We start from the raw sequence: 11,557 nt of genomic DNA on the forward strand, positions 1-11,557 counted from the left end.
AGTTCCAATGGCGCCTAAAAACGCAGCTTTTAAACATGAAACATCGATATAAATTAAACGAGTGGGGGGAAAAGTATTATTAAGTTTGTTAGATGTTTTGTGTTTGGGGATTGTTATTTACGCGTAAACAAGTGACAATATTTTATAATAATAATAATAATAATAATAATAATAATAAGAAGAAGAAGAAGAAGAAGAAGAAGAAGAAGAAGAAGAAGAAAAAGAAGAAGAAGAAGAGAAGAGGAAGAGGAAGAGGAAGAGGAAGAAGAATTAGTAGTAGTAGTAGTAGTAGTAGTAGTAGTAGTAGTAGTAGTAGTAGTAGTAGTAGTAACAACAACAACAACAGCAATAATAATAATAATAATAATAATAATAATAATAATAATAATAATAATAATAATAATAATAATAATAATAATAATACAATTATCAAACTAATTATCAACATCCAATAATAATGTGATCAAACGAGTCACGTTGAAAAGGGAGGAAGTAGATTTGCTCTTTCTATCAACTCGACAACGAGTATTTGTGTGGATTTTGAAAGAAGTCGAACCGTTGCCATAACATCAAATCGGTCTGGAATTTGGAAGTTGCAATAAAAACATAATAATAACCTTCAGTGAGAAAAATGAGAAGAAATGAACGCATGTGAGTGGCTGACATCGGCCGGCTTCAAAAGCTGATTGGTTCTCATTTGGAGCCGCTTTCGGGGGTATCCAACTATTAAGCACCTCCCCGTTCCTCTAAAGGGCATTATAATACAGGGGACCTCCTTTTTAAAAGCCCAATATATATATACATATATTAAATAGGTTAAAATCACAGAGTGTTTTTTTAGAGGAAAATAAAACATCACCCTGGAGCGGTACATGATGCTCTCTCACGTCGACCTGCTGGACGCTCGGCTCGGTGAGTAACTGCCGCAAAACTCGGACCTTTTCTCTCAACCTCGCGCTCTCTATCACCCTGTCTGCTTCAGCCAAGCAGTGACAACTGACAATTTGATTTTAATACCATTTAAAGTGATCTAATTTACTTGAAGAAAATGTAATCATCTTTATTAGATTACGATGTAATTTAAATATATTGATGCCACCGAATGGAATTAGACAATTTTAGCATACGTAATTGAGGGGTGTGTGCAGTCCTCCCGTGTCATTCGTGCTTTGTAACAGCGTAACACGCGTGATGCTTTCGACACGCACCAAAGTAGGTCACTTCTGTACGAAAACTGGGAGGTTTGCCGTCTTTTTAATGTGATTGTATGCGACTGTTCTATCCGCTAAGCGGGCTGGAGCCATGAGTATATTGTGACACCCGCGCGCGTGTGTGTCTTGTAGGGATGAAGGATGCCGCGGTGGAGCTCCTGGGACACAGAGAGTCACTGAAGTGCAGACTCGGAGTCGGTGGCGGGGTGTCTGATACCGGACATAACGGAGAACTTGGCCCGAGCCCGGAAACGCTAGAAGGCACTACCCATCTTCCCGGAGACGAGCTTGGCAACGTGGGATCCAATCCTCCGAACGGCAAAGAGCAAGACAAGCAGCAGCAGCAGCAACAAAACCAAAACTCGGCGCAATCTGTAAGTCAGCAATCGCAGAAACAGAAACGCCACCGTACCCGTTTCACGCCTGCGCAGCTCAACGAGTTAGAGCGCAGCTTCGCCAAAACCCACTATCCTGACATCTTCATGCGTGAGGAGCTCGCGCTGCGCATCGGCCTGACAGAATCACGCGTGCAGGTGAGTCGGTTTACAAATGTGCATGACAAATGCTAGTTGAAATCTGAAAGTAATCACAATAGCTTTTAACAGCATAGCTAATAAATAACAACAACAGCAATAACAAAATAGGTTAATATATTATTCAAGAAAAAATATATATATTTTCACAATCAATTATGTGATACAACGAAAATTATAGAAAGTTATTTTCAGGCCTTCCTTCCTGTCATCAATTCGTCGAAGTACAAACCGTCCAGATACTCTAGAGAAGCAGTGCGCTATAGTATCATCGTATTTAACACGTGAACGCCATCTATAACACATCCATAACCTCTATATAATTGCCTATAATTGTACAGCAGTTAGTCACCGGAAATAAGGAAATTATTTACGCAGGAAAAATGCATCGAATACATACTTGAGTTCAAGCCAATATATATACTGCGATTTTTATTGCAGTGACCTGTTGGACGCTTGGGGATTTTTTTTTCTATGTTTTTCATGGAATATAACATTAACGATATATCAATAGACGAAGTACACATTAGACATTAGTAAACATTAGTTTAGTATTGTTTCTCATTTCTCATTTAATAATTTTCTAAATGTATAACATTATTCACAATAAAGGTTTGTTATATATGGAATATTTGGTTGATTCATGAATCCAGCTAGATTTAAAGCAAACTGTCTTTTGTCATGTCTCAGCTCAGTTTGTGTTTTTAATCACTAGAACACAGTTTTATTAATCGATATTAGGTGTACGGCTTAAATCCTTTATTCTTAACCTCATAATATAACATTTCGAGTTTGTGATTCTATACAATTCACATCAGTTACTTTGCACCTATTTCAATATTATTTATGAGTCTCATTTGCTTATTGATCTCATTGTGAAACTTTGCAAACATCCCATGATTATCTTCCTAATTAGCAGACAAACCTTTGCACGAATCTGATTTGCTTTAGTTATATTTAGTCCTGTCTGACCAAAACGTGTTAAACGTGTTAAAGTGTAAGACCGGTTTTAACCCAATAGAAAGCCATTTAAAAAAAAAAAGAACTATATCTCAATATGCAGTTCCTCTATACATATCTGTTCAGCAGCCTTCTCAGCCTTGTGAGAATGTGATCAAAGAGAATGTACTTTGGCTTCATTTTATTATGGTTTGAAAATGTTTTTTTCGTCTAAAATGTAATTTGGCTCAGGGTGGATTGATGTATGATATCCTGTTTTTATTCTTACACCCACGCTATTTTAATCTCTTAAACGGGCGGTGACTGTGAGTATAATTTGTAATTATCTCTTTTTCCAAACCATTAAGTTCCCATTAATCACTGTGCACATCTCGTGAAAGAGATCTCTATAAACCTCGTGCGGCTGGGAAATAAACACAGAGCAAGACCATAAACAGTCCATGATAGTGCTTTTAGACAAACGAGACAATAATTAATGGTGTTATGAGCTGCATAATGGATAGCACTAAGTAACGTTCATTTAAGTTTGACTTTAGATATTAAAAAGTGCCCAGACAAAAAAGCTCATGTCCATCTAGATACCTGGTTTTAAGATTCTGTCATTTGCATAGTCTGTTGTTATGAAAAATCCACTTTAAACGGGTGCACTTAAAGGAAATTTATACTGATTGGTGTTTAAGTATATGGAGTGTGATTTAATACATTTAAATACAATAATTTACATAGATTTAGGCGGAAATGATTGAATTGTGCGTTGAATTTGACGCCTGACGGAGGAAAAAGATATTTACGGGAGAGATGCATCGTAATTTGTTCGTGCCACTAATAGTTTTTCCAATAATTCCTGTTTTATTTTTACTTTACATTAATAATAATAATAATAATAATAATAATAATAATAATAATAATAATAATAATATTTTTTTAATAAAATCAACTTTATTTATATTACAATAATCTAAGAAATTAAATCGTACATTTCTGTTTAAGCCTCACTTGTGTGTGTGTGTGTGTGTGTGTGTGTGTGTGTGTGTGTGTGTGTGTGTCTGAATGTGTGTACAGTAGTAAGCTACTAATCCTAGGTAAAATCACCTAAGAAATTAAACACTATTTGACGAACAGCTTTATATTGATGATTAAACAATAATTAATGCGTAAAATATATTTCAAATTCATATTGTCTCAAAGTAGCTTTAAAGAAGCATAGAAACAGTAAAAATGGTATAAAAAGTGGTAAAATAATAATAATAATAATAATAATAATAATAACAATAATAATAATAACAATAATAATAATAAGAAGAAGAAGAATTGTAAAAAAAAAAGTTTTAAAATTAAATTACTGTTTATCTGTAAAAGAACGAGCTTTTTTCCTTGGAATTTATTTCATGTCTTTAATTGTCATGTTTTGTTCTGTTTTGCGTGTAATGTTATGTGTAAAGTAATAGAGACGGATTTATCCAACGACAACAATGCTTTCATAAAAAACCCTGGTGTTAAGAAACACTTGAACCTGCCGATCCGACACAATAGAGAAGATTGAATTACATTATCGAGGACACAAGAAAACATCAGCCCCTGATCTTAAGCGTACATTTGTTATGAATTGTGAGAGACCGCTAGGCTTTGTAGCAATATCAAGTGTCTGGTTTGTCTTGTCGCAGGTTTGGTTCCAGAATCGACGCGCCAAGTGGAAGAAGCGCAAGAAGACAACAAACGTGTTCCGCGCTCCCGGCACATTACTTCCTACTCATCACGGTTTACCGCAGTTTCCTTCGGCAGCAATTAACGACAGTCTATGCTCGTTTCACGCAAACGACACGCGCTGGGCTGCAGCTGGGATGCCAAGTGTGTCTCAGCTTCAGCTTCCGCCGGCGCTCGGCCGTCAGCCTGCAATGGCGCAGTCACTGTCGCAGTGCAGCTTGGGAGGTGCAGGCCCGGGGGCGCCTGGTTCCATGGGTCTCTCCAACATGGCGTCTAACGGCTCGGCCCTGCAGTCGCATCACCTATACCAGCCCACGTTTCCGGGCATGGTTCCTGCGTCACTCGCGGGCCCGACAAGCGCCAGTGCATCCACGCAACTCTGCACCTCGTCATCGACAGACGACGTGTGGCGCGGTACAAGTATAGCATCCCTGCGCCGCAAAGCGCTCGAGCACACAGTCTCAATGAGCTTTACTTAATGGCGAGCGTGGTTTCCGAATATTGTTTGGTCGGTACGTCTTCTTTTATACCATATTTTCCCTCCAAAAGCCATTTAATTCAAATTTCTGACCTACTGAACCCTAATGCATACGGACCCGGATGTTAATCTATCTATCTATCTATCTATCTATCTATCTATCTATCTATCTATCTATCTATCTATCTATCTATCTATCTATCTATCTAGATCTGTCTAGATTTCAATTTATTCAGTGTTATTATTTGAGACTTTTACACCACACATACTGCACATAACAGACCGAATGTAACGCGCATATTTGCAATATTCGACACAGGACGCTACCTGCCTTGTGAGGTTTTATTTACGGAAACAAATTATTTGCATTTTACGGACCGCATTTTATTTTTGTTTATCTTTTTTTTACCGTAACTCCTACAAGCAGGAGATCAAAAGGGCAACTGATGTAAAAAAGAAGGGGGAAAACTTTCAAATAAACGTCGAATGCATGTGTGGACAGCGGTATCCGATAAGTGGAAACTGATTTATTCTAATTCTTATTTATTTGAAAAAGATGCTTTAGGCTAAACTGTTCTACGGGATGTTTTGTGTAGACAAAGCATTCTTAAAATGCTCTAATTTCATCAGTTTGTGCTTTAAGTTTGTCTGTACGTTCAACCAATACAGATTTCTTAAATTTCTTAATTGTTATATGCTTTCCTGAACATATTTATATCGATTTAATGTAATGTCAAATAAAATAATTTTGAATGTCATCTCTTGAAGGCCAAGGCTACTTTGTAATTTGTCCCCTCGTGGCAGTAATTAGCCACCATTACATTTCTATTTTAGACTTTTCTACTTTTCTATTAAACGTTTCAAATATTTTCATTTGCAAAAAAAGTTCAATACATGCATTATGTGAATATAGAGTTGTGTCACAGATAAGTCTATCTGAAGTGTCTGGAACATTGAAAATGTTCAATTTGATCATGTTGACTAATGGGTTATATAAAATTAAATGATATCAAAAATTGGAAATTTTTAAAAAAGGACTTTCAAAAAAATTTTCCGTGGAATAACGTGTTCCAAATTCTGGAAGAGCTTGTCATTTATTTTAAAAAAAACAAAAAAGCATACAACACATTTGTTCTTACGTGTCTATGAATGAATACGTAAAAAATGCAATGATTGTAGATTATTCCAAATAACAAAAGTAAACATAAAAAAAAGTTAAACAATAATAACCAGAAAACCTCTTACCTATTCAACAGGGATTAAATTTCATGCATGCCACCAAAAAAAATAAACACAGTGAATTATTATTTATGTAATAGCAATGTTAAACCTTTCCCCAAAAAGCATTTTTAAATTAAGGATTTAAATATAGATTCCGAAATTTATGCTGAATTAAATGCTGTTTTTTACTTGCCTTACCTTAGAGTTTTTTACACAGTGACATGTACACAAATGAAATATAACAGAATTATTTTTTTTATGCAGCATGGTTACTATAGCTCTTAAACATCACAAATATAATTCTTAACAATTGTATGTGATTGAGAAAAAATGCTGCTTGAATGATGACTATTGGTACACACAATTTACAAAATACACAAGCATTCAGACCCTTAGCTCAAAAAATACATGTAGTGGTTAGGAATGAATGTTATTAGAAAACTGAATGCTTTTATGGAAGCAACATTCTGGACTTAATATTTTTCTGATTTTATATGGTGGGTAGTTGTCTAAGAATCTTTTGTTCTTTAAAACCTTTGAAAAATATTACACACAATTGTGTTATAGGACTGGTAAGTTATTGTGGCACCAAGTATTTTCAAATACATTCTAAGTGTCTCTAGAACTGTCCTGAAGGGATGGACAACATTCTTCTAAAAATATTAAATCTGTTGCTGGTCAGAGTATTGTCTAGGAATTTAGACAAAAATCTCCCATAGTTATTTCATTTTGCTGAGATCTGGTGATTGTAAAGGCCATTTCATACTTGTCAAATCATTCAGTGACACCTTAAGCAGTGTGGATAGGGCATTTTTATCTTAAGTGACACCACTTCCATCAGGACAGAAATCATAGTATAGAGGTGATCAATCAGATCAAATCCAAGTGTGTGTGAGTATGAGAGATTCAGGATTATAAGAGAGATTAGGTAATGTAGTCTGATGACATTTTTTGAGCAAAACAGATGTGAGATTATATTACATGAATATTAGAATTTGTCTCAGTACCTGCTGGGTTAATTAGTTTGTGGATATGCAAGGGCCATTACTCATTAGATAATTTGTCACATGATATAGAGGGAGGTGAACACTGACCCAACCTGCCTCACTTTTCATTTCACCCACAATGCAGTGTGGCACCATGCAAAGCAATGAAGGTGTTAACTGCTTTCCTGCAATTTGTATCACTAAATAGATTTGTTTCCCTGAATAATTAAAATCTGTCAGTAAAGTGAATTTTGTGTGTTGCCTGTGCAGGTTATGAATGAAAACATATTATACAACAGTTAGTTCCACTAATTTAATTCAACATGCAATATTCCAAGAGTGATGATATTTAGTATAACAGCACTGCTACATTTCACTGTTTTGTATCTCTTGCTTTTCTGAGTTTGCTACAAAAACTTCCAATTTTAACAATAGTTCATTACACTGAAACTGTTACTATGCTTAGAGGCGTTCAGTCAGTCCATAGACTACTGCGAATTCTTTAGGAACTTTTTTAATTGATGGAGCAAGAATAAACAAAATATTTGGCCATATCTGTCTGAAATGGCAGTAATTCACTATTAATTTCTTGTTTATAAAACAGTTGTATAAACTCTGCATCATGCTACAGACTTTTGTTGTAAGGAATATTAGCATAGCATTATTACCTGCAGCACTATGACTGAATGTCTATGACTGAATCACAGAGGTGCTGATATTCAGTATAACAGCACTTTTGCTTGTAATATTGATTCATTCAATTTGAAAATTGTTAGGTTCATTTCTTGAGTTTACTTATCATTGTCAAATTGTACTAACTTGAAATTAAAGGTATTTACTGAAGTTTAGTTAACTTAAGTCAATTTAACATCTGAAGCTTAAAATGAAAAAGGTAAGGATGTGGATATTGTAGTAAAATTAAATCAGGTTTATATTTGTAACATACTAGTTCAGATGTCAGAATTTACACCTTCCTAACTGACATTTAATATGACAAATATGTACACTTTCAGAAAATAAAATCATATCCCTTCATAAATATACATTCTAAATAATTAGCTTTCATGTACAAAAAAACTGTTATTAAAAAGTCCTTAAAATGTTTATCTGTAAATATTTATGGAATAGGTCAGTTTTTGGTCAGACAGTGTTTGTTAAATATTAAGACTGATTGTTAAATATTAAAATAATAATAATAATAATAATAATAATAATAATAATAATAATAATAATAATAATCAATTGACAATTAATATTATATGTGAATTTGTATCTTAAATGAATTTTTACATATCCATGTGATGCAACACCCAACAAAATATATATTATAATATTAAAGGTATTAATATAATTATGGTGTAATTGCAAAATGTTGCATCATTTCACACAGGCTGTTCAAGCAATTCATTAATCATGATAATAATGTTTATAAAACAAACAGTTGAAATAGACATTGTATATGAAGAGTAATGGCCCAATTTAATACAGTTAAACAAAATCAGTGTATATCATAAGTGGACAACATGGTTTTGCTTACTCCCATTTTGCTTTTTTTAAAGATTTTTATTTAAATTGAAAGTCTTCCCCAAATGCCACACTGTAAAGCAACATCCTAGGAAAACTGCAAAGAACTTCCTGCTTAGGGAGTAGAAAAACTGTCCAAAACTGTCAATCAACCACAATATTTTAATTATCATCAAATTACTCATATAAAGTTAATTTGTAATACAGATACAAATACCTTGTGAAATATCAAGGTGTGAAGAACTTGAGGACAGAACATTATTCCCAAAAATAATTTGTGGAGATGTATATTAAAATGTACGTTTGGCTTGTGCTCATTTCACTTGGCAGAGGTAAAAATGTCCTGTTGCCATCCACTAGAGGAATACAAAAATAATATAAGGCTAAACAGAAGCAAGTGTGAGTGTCAAAGTGTCCAGAACTGTGGCAAGATTCTCCAAAGAGTTTAGATTGCTACAAAACTGCAAAAATTGTTCCAGAGTTATGGAACAGCAAATATTGTTTTATTTATTACTGGTCAATGCTATTTAAAGTATTTTATGTAGAATATTTAAATTATTTTCCTTTTTCTTTAGGTATAAATGCTTTACTGCATTTCTGTGGCTAAAATGTTTGTGCAGAACTGTAAATAGGTAATCTATTAAAAATACTATTAAGGAAGAGACAAATCAATAGGCTGCATTATATGAAAAAATAATAATAAACATACCTTCATCTTCAGTATCTTAATACTGATCAGTGTCTTGTGCATCTGTGGCCAAAGGATACCCCTGAGTATACATACCTTGAGAGTGTGTACACAGAATCCACCCTGGAAGGAAAACCAGTCAGCGCAGGGTAAATGTGTCTTACATCCCTAAGGTAACAGATGGCACCAGGATGGACTATGGGAAAACCAGTCAGCGCAGGGTAAATGTGTCTTACATCCCTAAGGTAACAGATGGCACCAGGATGGACTATTGGAAAAAAAGCAAAACAGTGGAGTCAGTGTGAGGCTCTGGGCAATGTTCTGATGGAAATCCCTGGGTACTGGAACTCATGTGGATGTTACTTTAACCCTAACACCTCCCTAAACAATGGTACAGACCAAGTACACCTCTTTAAGGCAACAATATACACTAATGGCAGTGGATTCTTTCAGCGGGATAATACATCCTGCCCCACTGCAAAAATTGTTTAGGTGATGACCTGATGTTGACCTGGCCTATGAAATCTCCAGATCTCAATCCATTCTAGCATCTGTAGAAGTGCTGGACAAAAAAAAAATCAGATCCACGAAGGCCCCATATTGCAACAGAGCATCTGATGCTGGTGTCTTGTTGCTGAATAACACAAACATATGCGTGCATATGTATGAATGTGTTCCTACATCTGTGATCCTAAAATGAGGTCTGACAATTAATGCCTCTGCAGCTGGGGAGAAACCAGACTCAGAAGGAAACCCATCCTCATCCTCAAGTGAATTTATTTCTAGATTTTACATTCACAATTATCTTCACATTTTTTATCAATGCCTTGCATTTGTGCAAAAAAAAATCATGTCATGAAAAAAATGAAATAAATAGTCATGGTTTTAATTGGAGAAGAATAGGGAAAATACACTGTAGACCCTTTGTTTCTTCTTTCCTACTACACAAACGCTTATTCAAGCTTTTCTGAATTACTGCTATAACACAATATTAATCTGATATTAAAAAATACTTTGCTCACAGCAGGATTTAGAAGGTGTGTTATACAACATTTAAAGATTTGGTATCAGAAACCAATTAAAGGATGCACACTTTAATAAAGCAGCATTAGTTTGTAGGTAGGAATTTTAATTAGTTTTATATCCAGTATATAACAATGTGGAATTAGTTTTATAGGAAACCAAATAGATCATGTTAGATGTAGCAACGATTGGAACTGTTAACTTTTAAAAGATAAGTAGTTTTCATAGAAAACAATATCAGATGAGTATCAATATTTGTTGATAGTCAAGGTTTCATTATGCTCCCTGAAATTTGCATATTTGCCTTTCTTTTATAAATCACTGTCTTTACAATGTATGTTTCATAAGGCATATAATTTCAGGTGCCATGCATTTATAAAATAAATAAAATCAAATAAAGTATATTTAGCTACAACACTCAAAAATATAAAATACATCTAGTAACTGCTGTCACTGCACCACAGTAATGTAACTACTATTATACTGTTGTAGATGATCTACTGTATTAAAGAAATTCAGTTAGTTCTTTTAACTAATTCTTATTTCATTCTTATTTAAACTAAACATGTATAGCAAAAAGCTGACACACATGTGAACATATATTTTGAGATTTGAGCCATAACTGTCCACAATTAGAAACTGCTGTATAATTAACAAGGTCCATATAAAATATACTTTTTAAAAAAAATAAAAAATAAATTTTTTAGAACCAACAAGACACAAGAGGAAGCAGAAGATACCCAAAGACACCCAAAAAGGGTCCTTGTGCTGTTCTCTATCATGTATTACATTTCTATAACATAAATATAAATATAGGACAAATTTAAGACACACAAAATTGGGCGCACTTGTATGAAACCATACCCTCAAGCTGCCCTCTAGTGTTAAAGAGTGGTATAGCAAGTACATTTCCTTAAAGCAGATGCTAGCAATAAGCAATATTTCTTATTTGCTTTCCTTAATCAGATACTATCAATAGGCAAGCACAATTGACTTGGCTTAGGAGCGTCTTGTACATCAATATATGAAGAACTAATGATCTATGCAAAATAGATCTATTTTATAAAATCAGTAGCAGTTTTCTGAAAACATAAGAGGGAGTGAATTCTCAACTGGAAAGCAGAATGGAATTAATGTATGAAGGTATGAACATGTAAAAAATGGATTATATTATGTTTATGCTGACTGATATTAATACCAAATTTGTCACCACATTGTCAAGCATTGTT

General features: G+C 34.2%; 1 protein-coding gene across 1 annotated transcript; it reads left to right on the top strand.

Moving 5' to 3' along the window:
• The first annotated feature begins 447 nt into the window (after positions 1-447).
• On the top strand, positions 448-5,589 carry otpa (orthopedia homeobox a). The gene is made up of 3 exons (XM_027152917.2): positions 448-912; positions 1,344-1,744; positions 4,369-5,589. Exons 1-3 carry the CDS (start codon positions 873-875, stop codon positions 4,885-4,887), a joined length of 960 nt encoding a protein of 319 aa, XP_027008718.1. The 5' UTR covers positions 448-872; the 3' UTR covers positions 4,888-5,589.
• Positions 5,590-11,557: the final 5,968 nt, after the last annotated feature.

Source organism: Tachysurus fulvidraco, chromosome 21 (assembly GCF_022655615.1).
Source record: "Tachysurus fulvidraco isolate hzauxx_2018 chromosome 21, HZAU_PFXX_2.0, whole genome shotgun sequence".
NCBI lineage: Eukaryota > Metazoa > Chordata > Actinopteri > Siluriformes > Bagridae > Tachysurus > Tachysurus fulvidraco.

What these genes read in the sequence shown, in the direction of transcription:
- otpa (XM_027152917.2), top strand. Translation starts at nt 873, where the DNA reads ATGATGCTCTCTCACGTCGACCTGCTGGACGCTCGGCTCG. An exon ending in CCTGCTGGACGCTCGGCTCG is followed by an intron (nt 913 to 1,343) that starts GTGAGTAACTGC and finishes TGTGTCTTGTAG; the next exon opens with GGATGAAGGATGCCGCGGTG. An exon ending in TGACAGAATCACGCGTGCAG is followed by an intron (nt 1,745 to 4,368) that starts GTGAGTCGGTTT and finishes GTCTTGTCGCAG; the next exon opens with GTTTGGTTCCAGAATCGACG.